At 40.2% G+C, this 22,064-nt stretch overlaps 1 protein-coding gene across 1 annotated transcript in view; it reads right to left on the reverse strand.

Annotated features, from left to right (window-relative positions):
- The window catches only part of ros1 (c-ros oncogene 1, receptor tyrosine kinase), a 35,885-nt gene extending 26,930 nt beyond the window's left edge, over positions 1 to 8,955 (reverse strand). The window contains exons 1-6 of the mRNA XM_036962617.1: positions 8,861 to 8,955; positions 8,307 to 8,465; positions 5,940 to 6,053; positions 4,672 to 4,858; positions 3,030 to 3,120; positions 278 to 342 (exon numbers count right to left, since the gene is read on the reverse strand). Of these exons, the coding sequence (XP_036818512.1) occupies positions 278 to 342; positions 3,030 to 3,120; positions 4,672 to 4,858; positions 5,940 to 6,053; positions 8,307 to 8,463 (614 nt within the window). The 5' untranslated portion in view covers positions 8,464 to 8,465; positions 8,861 to 8,955. The remainder of the gene's footprint in view (positions 1 to 277; positions 343 to 3,029; positions 3,121 to 4,671; positions 4,859 to 5,939; positions 6,054 to 8,306; positions 8,466 to 8,860) is intronic.
- Positions 8,956 to 22,064: the final 13,109 nt, after the last annotated feature.

Genomic DNA, 22,064 nt, shown 5'->3' on the forward strand with positions numbered 1-22,064 from the left:
GAATGGAGCAAGGAGAGAGGGGGAGGAAGGGAGGAGATCCGGAAGGAGGGAGGTGAGAAGAAACAATGGAGGAAGAAGGAGTAAAGAGAAAGTGATGGATGAGGGGGAGGGGGGAGATGGGGAAGGTGGGAGGAGAGGGTCAGAAATAAAAAGTTATTACATGGTTGTGGAAGAATGGTCTGCCATGGTAGGAGCATGTTTGTAACACGTCTTCAACCAAAAGCTTGTACGTGTGTGTGAGACTGTGTGTGAGTTTGTGTGTACGTGTGTGTGTTACCTGATAATGAGAGCCTCCATGAGAAAGTCGAGCTCATCCTGCTCAGAGCACACCTCAGGGAGTGTCTATATTAGACGTACACAGAACATATAATGAGGTCATTCAGAAAGAACATAGACAATGTCTTACAGTACTAGGGAGCAATCTACACATTGGGGCTAATTTATCAACATATGCTTAACACTAGAGCTGCTAAAGCAGTCATTTGGACTGCTCATGAATGATTTATTTTTACTACTCTGCCATTTTTAGTCATGCACCCCTAAATAAATCTACACTGAATGTACAAAACATGAATAACACCTACTATTTTTGACTGCTGTTATATCGACACTTATGTTCATTATAATTGCTTTTGTGCAGATTTTCACTATTTATCAAGCACACTTGGCACTTATAATGATGTTTAAGCTACTGATGTTTTCATCATTTGACCGCACGTCTTGCTGACCATGAGTCTTGGTGGTTGGGGTATTGTTTTTTTTGCAGAAATAAAAATGTGCTGTTCCAACACATGCTTTCATAGATGTAACAAAGACACTTGAAACACTTGAATTTGTGTTTTACATAAAGCCTACAGTAACATAAACTAATGACAATACTATTGTGTTATTTGAAATAGTTTTGTATTGTATTCTAATGTCACCTAAGACCTTCATAAACACAACCAAATGACAATTTTTGTGATAGCATATACAGTGCCTTGTAAAAGTATTCACCACTCTTGGCAGTTTTTTCTGTTTTGTTGCATTACAACCTGTAATTTAAATATATTTTTTATTTTGATTTCATGTAATGGACACAAAATAGTCCAAATTGGTGAAGTGAAATGAAAAAAATAACCTGGAAAAAAAATATTTAAAAAAAACGGAAAAGTGGTGCGTGTATATGTATTCATCCCCTTTGCTATGAAGCCCCTAAATAAGATCTGGTGCCACCAATTAGCTTCAGAAGACACATTATTTAATAAATTAAGTCCACTTGTGTGCAATCTAAGTGTCACATGATCTGTCACATGATCTCAGTATATATACACCTGTTCCGAAAGGCGCCAGAGTCTGCAACACCACTAAGCAAGGAGCACCACCAAGCGGCACCATGAAGACCAAGGACGACATTAATCAGAGAGGCAACAAAGAGACCAAAGATAACCCCGAAGGAGCTGCAAAGCTCCACAGTGGAGATTGGAGGATCTGTCCACGTAACTACTTTAAGCCGTACACTCCACATAGCTGGGCATTACAGAAGAGTCGACAGAAAAAAGCCATTGCTTAGATAAAAAAATAAGCAAACACGTTTGGTGTTCGTCAAAAGGCATGTGGGAGACTCCCCAAACATATGGAAGAATTAGAGTCAGATTAGACTAAAATTTAGCTTTTGGCCATCAAGGAAAACGCTATGTCTGGCACAAACCCAACACTTCTCATCACCCAGAGAAGCATGGTGGTGGCAGCATCATGCTGTGGGGATGTTTTTCATCGGCAGGGACTGGGAAACTGGTCAGAATTGAAGGAATGATGTATGGAGCTAAATACAGGGAAACTCTTGAACGAAACCTGTTTCAGTCTTCCAGAGATTTGAGACTTGGACGGGAGGTTCACCTTCCAGCAGGAAAATTACCCTAATCATAATGCTAAAGCAGCACTCGAGTGTTTAAGGGAAAACATTCAAATGTCTTGGAATGGCCTAGCCAATGCCCAGACCTCAATCCAATTGAGAATCTATGACGTAAATATGGCTGTTCACCAGCAGAACCCATCCAACTTGAAGGAGCTGGAGCAGTTTTGCCTTGAAGAATGGGCAAAAATCCCAGTGGCTAGATGTGCCAAGCTTATAGAGACATACCCCAAGAGACTTGTAGCTGTAATTGCTGCAAAAGGTGGCTCTACAAAGTATTGACTTTGGGGGGATGAATAGTTATGTATGCTCAATTTTTCAGTTTTGTTGTCTTATTTCTTGTTTGTTTCACAAGAAAAAATATGTTGCAACTTTAAAGTGTTAGGCATGTTGTGTAATTTAAATAATACCAAACAAATCCATAGGAAAAATAGGAAAAATGTCAAGGCGGGGTGAATACTTTTGCAAGGCACTGTATGAATTAATTACACTGTTAGAATTTTGCTGTCAGAATGACTGCCATTAGCTTGAAGGGGCCTCGAGGCCCAGCAGTCCTAGTTTTCTATTTTTATATATATATGCTGATATGCTTCAGTTTGCTGCCTTATGACTGGTTTTACATTTGTCTCCAGTGACCATAAGGTAAAATATATATAAACCAATTGTCATTTGTATTTAAAATCCCCTTATCCAAACGACTTACTAATTTACCAAGCTGTTATCAATAGCTCTTATCAGTTAGTAAATTACAGTGCACGGAGAATGGTGTTATTTATATAGGGAAGAAATACACTCGATTTTGTTCCACTTGAAGCTGTATTCATCGTTTCCTCGTGTGTGGTGGTAAAATTATGAGGTAATTAAGTCAAGGTCAGAATTCGGCTCATCTGAAGGCCACAATTTCATTTCTTTGATCTCCACCCCAAACTAATAGTGGGTGAATAGCATGCTTTTCTCATGCTTTAAGTTCAAAGTCAGCTCGGGTCGGAATTCCCCCTTATTGAATAAAATGCTCATATGTACAAAATACACACACATTCTTGCTGATACTCGTGATGTTTGAGGCCCTGTATATTCTGTCTGTAAGTTGCTTGTTTGTTTGTTGTTTTGCTTGTTTGTTTGTGCCAGGGCTCACCTTAACTGCTACTTGCATGGGATTGGACTCTCCAGGTATCCCCACTGCCATCCCTTCATACACCTCACCGAAGGCACCATGTCCCAGTCCCCTACACACACACACACACACACACACACACACACACACACACACACACACACACACACACACACACACACACACACACACACACACACACACACACACACACACACACACAGCACTTAGTAATCTTTCTTCAGTAGAGGTCATTGATTACTGAGTGGAAGGAAAGTGGGCCTATGGACAGTATTGCAGCAGGTGGCTAGCTTAGCTTTTCACCGTGATGTACTATAACCTCTGACATCTGAAGTACTGACGCCTCCGAACAATAAATACCATGGCTTTCAGGGGTCACTGGGTCACCTGTACTGTTGGTGCTTTGTGAGAACATTGCATTGGGATTGTACAGGCAACTACCGTATGAAACTACCGTCCATATAATATTAAAATAAGCTTGATCAGTTTTCAGGTATTTGGAAGACATTTCCGACTTTAATATGGAAGTCCATTTTACTGAATTGCTTTACTTTGCAAAGCAGAAGGAACAACTGACATTCCAATGAATGGCAGCAGAAGATATGCTTTCTGGTCCTGTGTGGCTCAGTCGTAAGAGCATGGTGTTAGCAAATCAAAGGTCTTAGGTTCAATTCCTGCAGGGCTCACAAGCTAAAAATGTATGCACACTCACTGTATTATGAGTCGTATCAACGTGACTTCTAACCCTGCTGAAATAAACAACATAGACCAGCATAGGCTGGTGACCAGCCTTCATAGTGTTTTTGTTGGTGACCAGCCTTCGCTGTGTTTGGGACATTGGTTGCCAGCGTACCAGCATCAAGTCGATGCAAAAAGGCTATACTGTGCATGCGCTAAGGCGCATACGTCATCTACAATCATTTAGCTGCTCTAAATTATTTTTACCAACAGGTAAACAACACTTTGTTGATAAAAGCCTTGAGTAAACTATTTTCAACAGAATTGGCTGGAAAGCCTCAATGCTTCAGGAAGCTTTGTTTCCCCATCACTACTTAACAAAAACATTGTTGATTCCATTTGAACTCATCTCATATTTTTTTTATAGCCAATTAGTGATATTGAACATGAAATGCCCATGCTTTCAAAAGTCTGAGTTGCAAATTTACACTGAACATTTGTGATAATAATTTTAACACCCACAGTGTTAAAGTAAACAATTTCTTAGTGTGTATACAGTATGTGACCCACTGGAATAGTGTTAAGATAATAATTTTCAAAGTGTTAATACCCTAACACCCCAAGAGTCCCTAACTCCATGGGTGTGGGAAACTCTGACTTAAATTAAGACTTTATTAGAGCTGATGCTGTTACACTACACTTTATTAGAGCTTACGCTGTTACATTGTTGGGTGTAGTTTAAAACAACAACAATGTATTCTAGTTATTTTTGTTGTGGTCCTCTGTCGCTCAGTTGGTAAATCATGGCACTTTCAATGTCAGGATAGAGGGTTCAATTCTCGGAACCAGCCATACGCAATACATTTATCCACGCTTGACTGCAAGTTGCTTTGGATAAAAGCATCTGCTAAATGGAATATATTATATTGAAGTTGTTCATGACAATTTTTACAGTTTGGTTTACCTGGTGAGGGAGATGTTGCGTCGGGGCACCTCCTTCAGGTCGTTGACAGAGGCGGTCTTCCCAGCGAAGCAGTAGTTGGGGTTGTAGTCGGTCATGATGGTGGAGGCCCTCAGCTTGCTCAGTTTACAGTCTGGGCTCTGGAGCTCCAGCTGAATGGACTGTAGCTCTATATGCTTCCGTCTGTACACTGCATAGACAAGAATATAAATATATTATGAGGAAACATGGACAGATATGTGAAGGGATGTAAAATATGAGCAATGTTGGCGTCCTGGATTATTTTTCACATAAATTGAAAGCAGTCATTCCCCTCCATGTGCAGTGCCCTTGTATGTTGTATTATCGTGTATTGATTTAGTGTATTCTGTATGGTAGTGGTTCTCAACCAGAGGTACTAGGACCACTGGGGGCACTTGGCCTATCCACAGGGGATGCTTGGGAAGACTTATGATATCATAGGCGTACAGGTAAAATACACATGATGGGGTACTTCAGGGGTACTATGGGCAGAGCGAAATTCAGTTGGTGCTACAGTAACTGAAAAAGGATAGGAACCACTGCTGTATGGTGACCTAAAAAATATATATTTCCATGCCAATGGAAAATCAAGTTATTGTATCGTGAAAGCTTCATGTCTCTAGGATCAACTGAAGTCATTCAAAACCACTTGTGCATTTAATTTAATATGTGGTGATACTGTAGATCTGAAAATAAAGCACTATTATTATTTTTTTTTAAGTTGATACTTTGTCAACAATATGACAAAGTGAGCAGGAAGACATACATTCTTATTTGCCTACTCTTTAAATGGAGTATATTTTTTTAAGGCTTCATAAATAATAAAGACTCCATAAGACATTTAGAAGGCTTGTTTTTTCCCCTCTTCAAACTACACACATTACCCCCATAATGACAGGTTTTTAGAAAGTTATTACAAATACAAAACTGAAGTATGATATTTGCATAAGTATTCTGACCTTTTACTAAGTACTTTGTTGAAGCAGCTTTGGCAGCGATTACAGCCTCAAGTCTTCTTGGGTATGACGCTACAAGCATGACACACCTGTATTTGGGGAGTTTCTCCCATTCTTCTCTGCTGATCCTCTCAAGCTCTTCTCACAGTATGTATAGATACCTACATGTTTTTAATATGCCTTACACCAACATTTGTGTGTTTTTGTGCCTGTGTGATTCCGCGTAAGCTTGCGTGTGTGTGTGTGTGTGTGCACACAACTATAGGTGTGTATCTGTCGCATTTCACCACTCACTGATCATGACTCCAGACACAGCTAGCAGCAGGGCAGCGATGAGGGCTGAGGTCCCCACAGACAGACCCAGGGCCAGATGGGACAGGGAGGGCTGGGGTGGCAGCGGAGACACCTCTGTCAGGGGAGAGAAGAGTTCAGATCTGGGTCAAGTACATCGTATTAGAAGATGTTGTGAATTTACTTTCAATCATCTGATGACTGTTATTTATCGAAATAACTAACTATCTTTAGTTATTACCCGATTAAATGAATCATGTAACAATTAATTAATTAGGAATTTGGGGCACCACGAGAGTTGTTGGTTAAAGAGTTACCATCTCCCGAATTAAACTCTACCACATCCATAAAACAGTCAACGTATTAATCATAACCTCATATCATATCGTCATTCTGAACAGTCGTAACCTCCTGTATCTGCAAAAAAAACAGCCTTACTAATTCAGTACTACACAAATTGGTTTAATTATTTATTTACTAGCTAACTAAATGATAACATAGGATAAACATACACACTTAATACATTAGGATAAGGTCCCTAGCGGACTGACAACATATGTTGTCAGCATGTTACAAAGGAGATGTAGATAGAGAGAGAAAGAGACACTTATCGTTGATACATTTTAGGAACTACTCTCACAGTAATCATATACTTTGCACACGAACCACCGCCCGTTTGGAGTAAGAAATCATGAATATATTTACGTTTAAATGCCTTTGTTCACTGTGGATCTCTGTCGGTACCAGCCCTCCTAAGGAAGGGTGTTGAGATTTCAGTGGAAAGCTTGTAAGGCTCTGATTGTCCAAAAGGGGTCCCCCCCTACCCTCTGTCTTCTACTGTTGTTCACTCTGGAAGATGCTCCTTGGATGATAGGCTAGCCAGACGTTTCGACGGTTCCCATTAGTGATGAGAGTAGTTGAATACGGTGATTTGAGAAGGGTAGTAGAATAGAATGGTTTGAAGAGTAGTAGAATGGTCCCACTTAAATTCGCATTTCTAGATACGTTCCTTAGGACAGCTAATCAGCTGCACCAGTGATTTTTCAGGAGGGGAGTTTCTCTTCTCTACCTCGTGTTGATATTCAGAGATCAAACCACTTTGGACGTGAGCTGCAGCTAAAACGTCTCTCTGGTCTCCATGTGAATATCTTTACCAATCCTTTTATGCACTCTGGTCAACAGGGTTCTGTCAGGCTGACACGCTCTCTGACTTCACTCGGGGTGTTGCTACTTACTGTGCAATGTTTATAGGAGACAAACTATCTCTTATGGCTCCTAAAATCATATTCCTATCTTAGGAAAAATACTTTCATAATTTGTCATATTGAAAATACAACGTAGAGGATGGAGACTTCATATACCTAGTGTATATACTTTTCAAGTTACAGTAGGTGAGGTGTCAATACCCCACCAGCTCCCTCCTCCCCTCTTCTGTGGGAAAGCGAGGGTCTGGTTATTGTGATCCATTGCCAAGCTGATCTGACCCATTCAGATCCTTACAGGACAGTCATGACAAATTAAGTGAATATTAATGATGGGCACAAGATCTAATTGCTAATCCTATGGATGGATACAAATATGGAAAATCTATTCCAATATCAGCTGAATTTTTTTTCGATACGATAATACTAGATATCGACTATATAAAAAACTAACTTTTCTGTTGACTTCCACAGCTCGGTTAAGTCCATACATCTGCTTGCTGACTGCCCATTACGCCTGGTATGAATGATCTGAGAGCTATATCATATAAAATGTTCAATATTAGTGCCAACCACTACAGAATATATTGTTGTCACAGTCATCTTTTGGTGGTGGATAATTTTTTGTGTTGGCTCAGAATCTTTGTTTACCCAGACAAGAACCATAATAAACTTCTATTAGCGCCTGCATACGGCATATTATTTCAATACTTTACATGTGCTACACAATGGTCACCAATGGTATAGTCCACAAAATGCAAACTCCAAGGTCAGTCAAGCACACATTAAAATACTTTCAAGTACTAACCTTTAAAGTTTTTAAAAGAATGTGACTTATGTTTTTGACCCAAGTCTGGAAAAGTAATATGGAACAATGATTTCACCTCTGCAAGCTATCCTAAGTATTGATCAAAATTGATCAATTGATCAAAAAATTATAACAATTAGTGAATTATTACTACATCATTAAAAAGCATTTCCTATGAGTAAGATTCAATAAAGTATAGAACCCCTGCTAATAGATTACTTTTAAGTGGATGATTTAAGGAAGAGTAATTATGTTTTAATTTATATGTAGAATTCTATTATAATCATCAAATTGAGCAAGGCACATACATCTCTGATTGTTATATTACAAAGGTAGTGTGTGTGTGTGTGTGTCTCTGACCTGTTGATGCATTGACACAAGAGACACCGTCGGGGGCAAGTTCGAGGTCCTCGTCACAGTAACATATTGTCCCCTCCTCGTTCTCATGACACTCGCCCGTCTCACAGTGGCTACAGTTCTGCACGGGGCAGATGATCACTTCTCCATCACTTTCCATCCCTATACAGGCACAGACACAGGAAATGGTCAACGGATATGCTCCGTGCAGATGTCTTACCGTATATGCTGCCCCATTGCTTTATTCCTCAACCCACAATATACAATGTTACAGATGCAATAGCCTCCATATGCTAGAATAGAAAATAATAGAATAGAATAGGCTGGGAGCAGCACAGTGTCAACTGCAGAGCAGCGCTTTGCTCAAGGGCACAACAGTAGTGAAAGGTACCTGGGAGCAGACACCAGCAGACCTCCGATTGCCAGTTCAATTCCCACCTTCATCACCCTGTCTAACGCCTGCCTACTGGTCCGCCTCACTAACCTCTACCTTGCCAGTCGCCGCACTGTAGTTCATAGACTGTGTACTGTAATTGTCTCATTTCGTCATCCGTTACCTTTAAGAGCATCCAGGAAGATCTCTCCCTCTGGGTTGGTGAAAGAGGAACCGTCATCCCCGTCCTGCTTTGGGTCATTTGCTTCAGAGGTGCTGCCACCTAGAGACAGTGAAGGGGATGGTCGTGGCAATAAAATGACGCAATCAGTCAGCGAACTTACTACAGAGTACCTCCATGGTATATAGCAGGTGTCGAACTCATTCCACAAAGGGCCGATTATCTGCAGGTTTTCGCTCCTCCTTTAAACTTGAATGATGAATTAAGGTCACTAATTAGTAAAGAACTCCCTTCACCTGGTTGTCTAGGTCTTCATTGAAAGGAAAAATCAAAAACCCGCAGACACTAGGCCCTCCATGGAACTAGATTGACACCCCTGGTATGTACAGTAGGTTTAATTTAATCTAAAGTGCTACCTGATGATATTATCTAATGATAAATAATGATAATAAAGTTTTATGGACCAACAATGACAAAGTGACAGATAGGGTGATTGAAAATCTACATGACATCTACAATTCGGAAAGTATTCAGACCCCTTCACTTTTCCAAATTTTGTTACGTTACAGCCTTATTCTAAAATTGATTAAATAATTTTTTCCCCTCATCAGTCTACACACAATACCCCATAATGACAAAGCGAAAGCAGGTTCTTAGACATTTTTGAAAAGTTATTACAAATAAAAAAACATAAATACATTATTTACATAAGTATTCAAACCCTTTTCTATGAGACTCGAAATTGAGCTCAGGTGCATCCAGTTTCCATTGATCATCCTTAAGATGTTCCTACAACTTGATTGGAGTCCACCTGTGGTAAATTCAATTGAAAGGCACACACCTGTCTATATAAAGGTCCCATGAATGCATGTCAGAGTAGAAACCAAGCCATGAGGTCGAAGGAACTGTACGTAGAGCTCCGAGACAGGATTGTGTCAAGGCACAGATCTGGGGAAGGGTACCAAAATATTTCTGCAACATTGAAGGTCCCCAAGACCTCAGGGAGGTGACCAAGAACTTGATAGTCATTCTGGCAGAGCTCCAGAGTTCCTCTGTGGAGATGGGAGAACTTCCAGAAGGACAACCATCTCTGCAGCACTCCACCAATCAGACCTTAATTGTAAAGTGGCCAGACAGATGTCACTCCTCAGTAAAACGCACATGACAGCCCGCTTGGAGTTTGCCAAAAGACACCTAAAGGACTCTCAGTCCATGAGAAACAAGATTCTCTGATCTGATAAGGCCAAGATTGAACTCTTTGGCCTGAATGCCAAGCGTCACGTCTGAAAGAAACCTGGCACCATCCCTACAGTGAAGCATGGTGGTGGCAGAATCATGCTGTTTTTGACTGGCAGGGACTGGGCGACTAGTCAGGATCGAGGGAAAGGTGAATGGAGTAAAGTACAGAGAGATCTTTGATGAAAACCTGTTCCAGAGCACTCAGGACCTCAGACTGGGGCTAAGGTTCACCTTCCAACAGGACAACGACTCTAAGCACACAGCCAAGACAACGCAGGAGTGGCTTTGGGACAAGTCTCTGAATGTCCTTGAGTGGCCCAGCCAGAGCCCGAACATTTCTGAAGAGAACTGAAAATAGCTGTGCCGTGACGCTCCCCATCCAACCAAATAGAGCTTGATAGGATCTGCAGAGAATAATGGGAGAAACTGGAGTATCGTTTGTTGATTTAATATTTTATACATTTTAGAATAAGGCTGCAATGTAACAAAATGTGGAAAAAGTCAAGGGGTCTGAATACTTTCCCGAATACACTGCTTTATATTATTTGTATTTATTTTATTTAACCTTTATTTAACTAGGCAAGTCAGTTAAGAACAAATTCTTATTTACCCTCCCCTAACCCGGATGACGCTGGGCCAATTGTGCGCCGGGATCGAACCGGGCTGTATATTCATATTACTATATACTGCATATTTACTGTATATATTTTTTACCTACCTCTATACCCCCCTCCTCCACCACCGGATGTACAGGGGCCTCCCCCTCCCCCGAAGCCCCCTCGGGTCTTCCAGCCCAACTTCTGGCAGGGTTGCCCCCCCTGGCCTCCAAGTATTAGGGGTCTCCCACCCAGAGACCCAGGGTTACTGTCATTCCAACCTCCGCCTCCACCTACACACACAAAGATACAAAGGACAAACACTAAGACAGTTATACACTGGATTAAATCATGTGCACACATTTATTGACACCTTCTGGATAGCCAATCAATCAATGAACACTTGATCGATTGATTGATTGATTTCTGGACAGTCATAGTCCTTAAATGTTGCAAGCAAATCCTCACATGGGCACCATAATGTGGAGGATCATCCTCATATGGGGCACCAACATGTAGATAAAGGCTGTTCTTATGGGATGGCAGATGGTAATATTATGATTCATTTGATTGAAACTCCCTAGCATCCACCCATTCACACTCAGATCAATGTCTGAAATAGAATCAGGAATGCTTCCAGTGCTGAGCCAGAAAGACAGTAACCACCTCTGTATCTGATAGAGACTTGGCAGTAGTTTGTTGTAGGGGCCTCCACCTCTCCTCTCAAAACCATGCTCCGGCTCTAGTTAGCACGAAGACACCCACAATTAATCCTACACAAACTCTCCCAGCTCGCGTCTTGCCCTATTTTCTCCTCTTCTTTCCCACCAGTCAAATGAGACAAACAAGTACATCCAAAACCTAAAAAAATAAAAAATCCTACGCCAGCAACAAACAGTAAACAGACCAGACAGAGCAAATGTATTATTTGCCCTCACCGGGCTACACTCACAGTAAGCCAAAGGCCTACTGAACAGCCTAATATGACTCACAGTGAGTGAATAATGGATACAGAGATGTGTAAAAAATTAATGTAGAGGCGTTGTGTTTGCACCCCAGGTAGAAAAGGAGAGAGACAAATTGTGAAGTTAATAGGCATGCAAACCTGTCATCTTGTCCTGTCTTAATTTACTAGTAAGAAATATAAAAATTACTATGAACAGAAGTAGGGGTCCTATGAAACTCACCTTTTCTTTTGCCATAAACAGACCACAAACCTGGAGTACACCCAAAACAGGAGTGTATAGTTTCCAATGCAACGTTCTACGGTCAATTTCTCACATATAAAATGTATAAAAAACTTAACAAATAAACCAACTTTATACAATACTGTTAACAAAAATTGCCTATCCCCGCTAAAGCATACTCTAGCTGTAAGTACAAACAAGCCACACAGAAAAGGTATTTGAGACACATAATGGAGCACAAGACACTGAAAACACTGGGTTGGGAGATGAAAGTGGTAAATAATTCTATTGAGTTGTTAATAGAACTCAGTTGGGGAGCAAGCCGTTAAAAAGCTGTAGTTGTATTGAACTCAAACTGCACCAAGGGAGCGGGACACAGGGGGACAGAATGGATTGGGGGCACACACTGAGGCAGATGTCCCCGCAAACACACAGAACAAGCAAACAGACACCCACAAACACAGGCGCACACAGGCAGGCACACACACACACACACACACACACACACACACACTGTCAAGCAGTCCTTCACAACACAAAACACACAGTGTTGTTGGAAGTTTTACCTGCCGCTCCAGACTTCCCGTTACGCCCTGGTACATTGGGGTCGTCCATTAACTCATTCTGGCTGCCTGATTGGCTGCTGTACCCACGTCCCCCACCTCCACCTGCGATGATCAGGGGGATGTGGACACCCCTCTCCACCTGTTACCATGGCAAATTAGTCAGTGTGACAACAATCTCTAACATATATTATACATTTAATGTGGGTGTGCCCAGACCCGCTTCAACCCAGCTTAAATAAAAAAAAGGCACAGGTGCTCAATCGAGGAAAGAAACAACAACATGTACTCTAAATTATCTAATATATCCCCTTTCATTTACTTATTTTACTAGGGCTGTGTCGGTCATGAAATTTTGGCCTCCACGCATGATGCGTGCATTTAGAACATCTGCATTTTTTAAAAGTCTAATAAATCCATTTAATATAGCCTACACCATCACAATAAATCCATTATTTATTTTAGGCAGGTCTAAAGAAACATTATGATAAGAGGAAAATGTATTTAAGAAGAACAGAATAGCATATTCTGAGTCGGCCTATTTTGTTATCTGGCTATGTGCATTGTCAATGGCAGCCTAGGCTGGAGACTAGTTCATTTAGCAGACAAGATATGCTTTGTGCCATTATTTTTTTTTTTACATCATATGACTTCATAGTAAGAAAGACATAATTAAACTTAGCTGAATGAAATTGGAAGGATATTCTTCCCATTCCTGATCGAGTGCACATATATTTTCCTCTACGACTTCCACAAGTGTCAGGAGACTCGTCTGAAGTCAGTACATCCGATTTGCCAACTCCTGTCTGTAGTTTTCAAACCGTTTGGGATACACACTAATATGACCCCTCTGTGCAAAGGTGAGACTCTCACAAACACTTACACAATGGTTGTTTTGCTCTAGGACACACTCACAAGACTCATCTGAATGCCCCCAGTACCAGTTAAAAAATTATAAGTAAAAATTGAGACTTTTTTAGGGCAAAAATAAGGTGTTAAATGCATTTAAAAAATAACATTAAATAAATACATGTGTCCTGATCTTTCTAAAATCTCTCAGATATAGTGGTTCCTCAATTAAACGTTTTGAGCTTATGCCATGACCGTCTGTGGTAGATGGTGTCAGATTGTGGTAAATTGTGTAATTCTCTCATTGCACCACACTATCACAAGGGGGATTTAGAATGCTGATCTATCGGTAGTCTAAACTGTGGCACAATTTACTATCTTTTCGTAAATTAATGGAGGTGTGAATGTTTCAGTCCGAGAGTCTCTCTTCTCTCGCACTAGATTCCTGCATCAGGCCCCCCAAAAAGTTGCTGCCGGGTGGTCGTGGAGTTGAGAGAGAACTTGGGTAAATACAATTACACTTGACATGTGGACTGATTATTTTTGAAAAATATGCACGGTGGGCTTTTGGTTTCTCTCCCTCTAAAAACAGAAATAAATAATTCTAAATAACAAACTTTATTCACCACAGTGTGAAAGAGTGATAGCCTCTCTATATAAAGTGAGTTTCTGAAAGTCCTTCTTTGCGGATGTGAAGAAGTAACTGAATGAAAGAGAGTGCAGCGAGAATAAGGGGGGTGGTGTTGCCCATATTTTCAAGACCTGAGCTACTTTTATTTAAGAGATGTACTAGTTTATTTAGGCAATCTAATATATTTGTTTAGTCTTGGCCTATTTAGTAGGTTTTTTGTCAGCATAAAGCTGAGTGACTCACTCATCTGTGGCTTTGGATCAAAATAAATTAGTACCAATATTGTTCCTGATAGTCTTTAATAAAGAAATGTTGTGTGTGTTCAATTATTTGTGACATTGTGGTTACAATGAAGAATGTTAACAAAATAAATCAAATTAATCGTATTCATAATGAATAATCAAATGCGTTTTGCAAGCCTTTCATTTTTCCCTATTTACATTTTTGTAAGATTTGATTTAATCTTTTTAGACAATACAAAACATACACATACAACCTACATCACACCTGCCCAGATCCACCTGCTCACATCTCCATCTCCAGCGCCCGCATCACTCTCTGCCACATGGCCTCAAACTGCACCATTTTATTTCTCTCTGTCGCCCACATGTACTTTCAACATTTGGATAATAAAGCATTTCAAGGCGGACATTGGTTGATTTTCAGTTTTTAAGTATATTTTTTCTCAAGATAATTGACGAGAAAAGTATCGTCCAACGCATAGGGTATGGTATCTCTGCACCCTTATATGCCATGTCTTGAAATATGCAGACAGATGGATAAAAAGTTCATTTCCATTGTGATACTTCTGACAGCCACATTTCTAACTCCACCCATAACTTTTGGACTGAAAAACATTCCCAGAAGGCATGGATTATTATAACCTAATGAAAAATTAACCTGGTAATCGAATTGAATTTACTGTAGGCCAAAGACCCATGGGTTTAACCTTCTGAATAAATGATTATATGAATTACAAGAGCCGATCCGTTACCCAACAAAATAATATACCTTTTTTTGTCTAATTGTTTTTATGACGACAGTCAGTAGGCATTAATTCATTTGTCTGCAAGCCCAAGAAATGTTTCTGATATTACATACAGACAGAAATGTTTTTGGGATACCAATATTACAACCTGGAATACAACTTTCCCGAATTGGATCCTTTGTCCGTACCCCCCAATTCAATTGAATTGATTCCAAAGGCTGATCCAAAACACCTCCGGCGGAGAAGAGGTATTCGGAGTGGACTTCTAGTCCGACACAGGAGGCGCACACACCCCCCCACCACTTCAGAGTATATTACTCGCTAATGTTCAGTCTCTGGATAATAAAGTAGACCAGCTCAGGGAGAGAATCTCCATCCAGAGAGACATCAGGGATTGTAACATATACTCTGTTTCACAGAAACATGGGTCTCTCGGGATATACTGTCTTTGTCCATACAGCCAGCTGGGTTCTTAGTATATTGCGCAGACAGGAATAAAGAACTCTCTGGTAAGAAGAAAGGTTGGGGTGTATGTTTCATGATTAACCACTGATTAACCGGATTGTGATAACATACAGAAACTCAAGTATTTTTGTTCCCCCGACCTAGAATACCTCACAATCAAATGCCGACTGTATTACCTCCCAAGATAATTTTCTTAGGTTACAGCCGTGTATATTCCCCCTCAAGTCGATACCACAATGGCTCAAAGAACTTCACTGGACTTTATGCAAACTGGAAAACACATATCCTGAGGGCGCATTTATTGTAGCTGGGGATTACAGCAAAGCAAATTTGAGTAAAACACTACCGAAGTTATATCCACACACTGACTGTAGTACTCGAGCTGCTAAAACCCTTTACCACTGCTACTCCAACATCTGGAAGGCCTTACAAGGCCCTCCCCCGCCCTCCCTTAGGCAAATCTGATCATGGCTCCATTTTGCTCCTCCCTTCCTATAGGCAGAAACAGAAACAGGAAGTACCCGTGCTAAGGACTATTCAACGCTGGTCTGACCAATCGGAATCTACGCTTGAAGATAATTTTGATCACGTGAACTAGGATATGTTCCAAGTAGCCTCTGAGATTAACATTGATGAATACACAGATACGGTGACTGAGTTTATCAAGAAGTGTATAGGAGATGTTGTACCCACTGTGACCATTAAAACCTACCCTAACCAGAAACCGTGGATAGATGTCAGCATTCGCGCCAAACTGAAAGTGTGACCAACTGCATTTAACCATGGCAAGGTGACTGAGAATATGGCCAAATACAAACAGTGTAGTTATTCCATACCTTAAGGCAAGGCCTTAAGGCAATCAAACAGGCAAAACATTGGTATAGAGACAAAGTGGAGTCACAATTCAATGGCTCAGACATGAGACGTATGTGGCAGGTTCTACAGACAATCACGGACTACAAAGGGAAAACCAGCCACATCGTGGATACCGACGTCTTCAAGTTCCTCAGTGTACACATCATTGACGATGGTCCACCAACACAGACAGCGCCTCTTCAACCTCAGGAGGCTGAAGAAATTTGGCTTGGCACCTAAAACCCTCACAAACTTTTACAGATGCACAATGGAGAGCATGTTGTTGGGCTGTATCACTGCCAGGTACAGCAACTGCACCCCCTGCAACCGCAGGGTTCTCCAGAGGGTGGTGCGGTTCAGTGATGACACTGGATCTCTTCAAATTGTTGTGCAGGAAAAGGATGTCATCCACCGTGTCTGGTCGCTCACAGCTGGCTTCTCTCCGAAACCACACATCCATCTGAAGGTGACACGTTAACCACACAATTACCAGGTGGACAGTAGGCCTCTTGAAGCGATAGAGGAAATCAAGAAGATCCACAAGTATTCTTTCACAATAGCTGGCCTTATGTTAATTTTGTGATGCACTGTCCCACTCCATGGTGGAAAACGTTCAGTCTTCATTTATGTAATGGGCTATAAGGTACAAGTATTCTATTTTAGAACATCGGCAGTCCACATGTCAAGTGTAATTGAGCCATTGTATTTACCCAAGTTCTCTTTCAACTCCGGGGCAACCCACCTGCTGATTTTTTTTGGCCTGATGCAGGACTCTATTGCAATAGGAACGAGACTGACAAACATTCACACCTCAATTAATTTACAAAAGTATAGTCTAATAGCTTGACAATGTGTGAATAATCCCCCAATTTGTGCAACAGTTTAGACTACTGATGCTGCGGTACGTCAGAGAGGAATCCTATTGTAACGTGTAGCCTAATGGCCCAAAAAGGGCAAACTTGCAATGTATTCGATGCTTATTAAGCACTCTAAAGTTTTACATTTCTAACTCAAATATCACAGACCAAATTTGCCCTAACGAAAAATGCATCAACCCCTACATATATTTAAATGTATGATAGTCTGTATAATAATATATTGTAATATATTATATTGTAATTCTGTTGCCTATTGGAGTATTTGTTTCATATCCTACGGACCATGCCTCACGCAACTGCAAAAGGTTGGATAAAGCAATTTCACAAATCTGTCTGTTTTTAAACTTTGCTATAATGTATAAAGGCTTTACACTTTTTTTTCATTATAACATACTCTCTGGTATTACGTATCCTTTATTTAGTATTGTTTACCTTGTTCCTAACTGGCAGATAGATTATGTTGTAATCTAACAGCACCTGTTTGTCATGCAACAGTATCTCTTGCACTTTTGACAATGATTTTACACGAGGCCTATTTGACATGATATACAGTGGCTTGCGAAAGTATTCACCTCCCTTGGCATTTTTCCTTTGTTGCCTTACAACCTGAAATTAAAATAGATTTTTGTGGGGTTTATATCATTTGATTTACACAACATGCCTACCACTTTGAAGATGCAAAATGTTTTTTATTGTGAAGCAAACAAGAAATAAGACAACAAAACAGAAAACTTGAGCGTGCATAACTATTCACCTCCCCAAAGTCAATACTTCGTAGAGCCAATTTATACAGCAATTACAGATGCAAGTCTCCTGGGGTATATCTCTAAGCTTGGCACATCAAGCCACTGGGATTTTTGTCCATTCTTCAAGGCAAAACTGCTCCAGCTAACGATATGCCACAGATTCTCAATTGGATTGAAGTCTGGGCTTTGACTAGGCCATTCCAAGACATTTAAATGTTTCCCCTTAACCACTCGAGTGTTGCTTTAGCAGTATGCTTAGGGTCATTGTCCAGCTGGAAGGTGAACCTCCGTCCCAGTCTCAAATCTCTGGAAGACTGAAACAGGTTTCCCTCAAGAATTTCCTTGTATTTAGCACCATCCATCGTTTCTTCAATTCTGACCAATTTCCTATTCCCTGCCGATGAAAAACCTCCCCACAGCATGATGCTGCCACCACCATATGGGGATGATGTTCTCGGGGGGATGAGAGCTGTCATAGTGTTTTCCTTGATGGCCAAAAAGCTACATTTTAGTCTCATCTGACCAGAGTACCTTCTTCCATATGTTTGGGGAGTTTCCCACATTCCTTTTGCCGAACACCAAACATGTTTGCTTATTTTCTTCTTTAAAAAAATGACTTATTTTTTGGCGACTCTTCCGTAAAGCCCAGCTCTGTGGAGTGTACGGATCAAGTGGTCCCATGGACAAATACTCCAATCTCCGCTGTGGAGCTTTGCAGCTCCTTCAGGGTTATCTTTGGTCTCTTTGTTTCCTCTCTGATTAATGCCCTCCTTGACTAGGTCCTTGAATTTTGGTGGGTGGCCCTCTCTTGGCAGGTTTGTTGTTGTGTCATATTCTTTACATTTTTTAATTATGGATTTAATTGTGCTCTGTGGGATGCTCAAAGTTTCAGATATTTTTTTACAACCCAACCCTGATCTGTACTTCTCCACAACTTTGTCGCTGACCTGTTTGGAGAGGTCCTTGGTCTTCATGGTGCCGTTTGCTTGGTGGTGCCCCTTGCTTAGTGGTGTTGCAGACTCTGGGGCCTTTCAGAACAGGTGTACATATACTGAGATCATGTGAAAGATCATGTGACACTTAAATAAGGTCCAGCTGTGTGCAATCTAACTAATTATGTGACTTCTGGAGGTAATTGGTTGCACCAGATCTTATTTAGCGGCTTCATAGCAAAGGGGGTGAATACATATGCCTGCACCACTTTTCCATTTCTTTTAAGAACTTTTTGAAACAAGTTCTCTTTTCATTTCACTTCACTAATTTGGACTATTTTGTGTATGTCCATTACATGGAATCCAAATTAAAATCAATTTAAATTACAGGTTGTAATGCAACAAAATAGGAAAAACACCAAGGGGGATGAATACTTTTGCAAGGCACTTTACCTAAAATAATTATATCCACTAGACTAAGAAATAATATTTTTATTATTATAGATTATTTTATAAACCTACTGTATATAATGTCATTTCAAGTTATCCCTTTGGAGCAAATGCAAAAGCGATTTGGAGTTGTTGAATAGGAGTGACAAAATGTATTATAATTGAATTTGAATCAACTGAATGATGATGATGAAGAAGAAGAGAGTGATTGAATTTGGAACAGCAGTGTAAAAATTTGCTCTTCTCTGTCCCACGCCCACACACACACAAAAAAGCTGTCCGAAAAAAATGTAACTTATTAAAGCTTATTACTTAATAAAACTTTTGTTACACTGTAAGGTTTTTATTGTAAGGGATATTATATGGGATGTTATATTCCAGTACATTCTTAAAATATGTGTTGACTGTATATACACAAGTGATGTCTGCTAAATTAACAAGTTGATGGTGAAACCTCTGCTACTAAGCACAGATATACATAAAAAAGGTTTCACATATTTTGAAGACCTGAGCTATTTAATTTAGGTGTTTTATTTATTAAGAATATATAGAATAACCTGGTGGCATTGGTAGAGTGTCTTGCGGAGAATGGAGTAAAAGTGCTCTGTACTGTAAGTACGCACCAACTCCAGGTGTAAATGGTTTAGCAGCCTTTTCAATAAATGTGAATTAAAAAGAAGCTTCCAATCTTGATGGTCTATCAGCAGGACAATAGACTCTTGCCGAGTTTAGGGACTTTAAATGTATTCATGAGTGTTTCGAGGCATGTCACATCACCCATCTCTTTGCATAGCCCACCACATTCACTGTTTTCTAACCACATCTGGAAGGATCCAAAACGAACTACTATGGAAATAAATATCACTGAATGTCAGAAATATTGGAATAAAGTAGGCTAATGGAATTGAAGGCAACAACTTGTTGCTTACTGAAACACCCAAAGTCATCCAATTGTTATAAAATGATTTGAAGCAACAGCCTACCCGCCCGCGTATGGTCAACTATTTCAGCACTGCTTTGAGACAAGCATGGGGACTGGTCTTGATAAATCAATGAGATTTTTATTTTCACTGAATCTCTGTTTGGGTATTGGTTAGGCTACAATTAGGGAGTGGAAATGTTAGGATTATTTTGCTCTTCACTCTCGCAGTCGTTTAGTAGCCTAGGCCTACTCCCGACTGATCACATTGTAGAGTGACACAACCCTGAGGCCTACATATGTTACTGTAAAATGCATTTTCATTTTTCTTGGAATATAAACAACATAAAATTAATTAATTTCATTAAGCTAAATTGCTAACAGTATAAACAGCACAACAAATACAATAATAATTTACAAACAAATTACAATCAATCCCATATAGTCTGTTCGAACAAGAAAAGGTTTTAGTCTCTAGTATAGCCAATATTATAAACAGCCAAATGCATTCGTTAATTCAATCGCTTTAGCCGACATGTTGTGATTTAGAACAAAAAAATGCTTGACTGTATTTAGAGACATGGATAACTTGTATGCTGTGTGATGACATGCACAATTAAATTACTAATTGATTGATATACTGTATATTGAAGTATGCCTTTTTGCCAATAAGTAAGTTACGTTAAAACAGCTAGAGTAAACAGGACTCGTACAGTGGTTCTTCCTTTAAAAGTTGCAGCGTACTGCAGCACAGCTTGCGTGGTGCCCAAAAATTCTATGGCATGTTATTTAATTGCAAACTACTGGTACCATTAATGCTAGTTAGTGCTAGTTTGACCACCAGAGGGCATCTTTGAGAAGCATTTGATAGCCTTCAATAGTGGCTGTACTAGAGATTTTAAAACCTTTTTTGTAAGAACTTAGTATGGGACTGATTTTAAGAATTTTTTCTTAATTTGATTAATATTATGGTGCTTCTATTCCAAGAAAAACAAAAAACCCTCTGGGTTTCCGTTAGGATGGAACGGAAAATATGTACAACGTGACGGTTGGAAGTAGGTTGGAAGTAGGCTACAGTGCTGGGCTATTTAGCTAAAGAATCCCTGTGTCGTGCGTGGGCACTTGGGAGACCGTGGTTCAATTCCCCGACAGGGAAGAAGGCTGTCCTTGTAAATAATAATTTATTCTTAACTGATTCCATATGTGTTATTTTATAGTTATGATGTCTTCACTATTATTCAACAATGTAGAATGCACCGTAAATGGGTTGCCAACCGCCATATAAAGTCCAAAGAAGTAAAAAAGAAAGCCTGAGGAAGGAATTCGGATTACCCTTTTATCTGTGGATTAGTTGTCGGAGTAGAGACCTTGTTCATTTCAGGTAAAATAACAACCCAATGTTTATATCCCAGGACAAATGAGCTAGCAACAGCAAGCCGGCTACCTAAATTGCCATAAATATTTAATGCTTTTCAACCTGTCCCCAAATTAATATAATTGGTGCAGAGATTGTTCTGATATTTCAACCTGCGTGTCCTGATCGTGTCTGGTATGGGAGTACAAAATCAATATGTGCGCGATGGCGGTGAGTTTTAAAAGCATGGTAGGCCTACTCTTTTGATGATAAGTGTTTGATGTGATTTTCGATTGCATTTGCGTTGATGTCAGAGTGATTAGAGGGACAATAGAGAGCTGAGTACCAGACCATTAGCGGTTGTTAGTGAGTTGGGCACTACCAACGCAACAGTGCCAATCATGTACTGAGTGCATAGGAGGAGATTACTGTGACTCAACAGTGAAGTGGAATTTGACTGTGGCCATGACTCAGGACTGTCAGAGTGGCGGTAATGCAGTCACCGCAACAGCCCTAATCCTTTCCAGACTCTTTTATTTCCATTACTTCCATCCT

Source organism: Oncorhynchus mykiss, chromosome 25 (assembly GCF_013265735.2).
Source record: "Oncorhynchus mykiss isolate Arlee chromosome 25, USDA_OmykA_1.1, whole genome shotgun sequence".
Taxonomy (NCBI): Eukaryota; Metazoa; Chordata; class Actinopteri; order Salmoniformes; family Salmonidae; genus Oncorhynchus; species Oncorhynchus mykiss.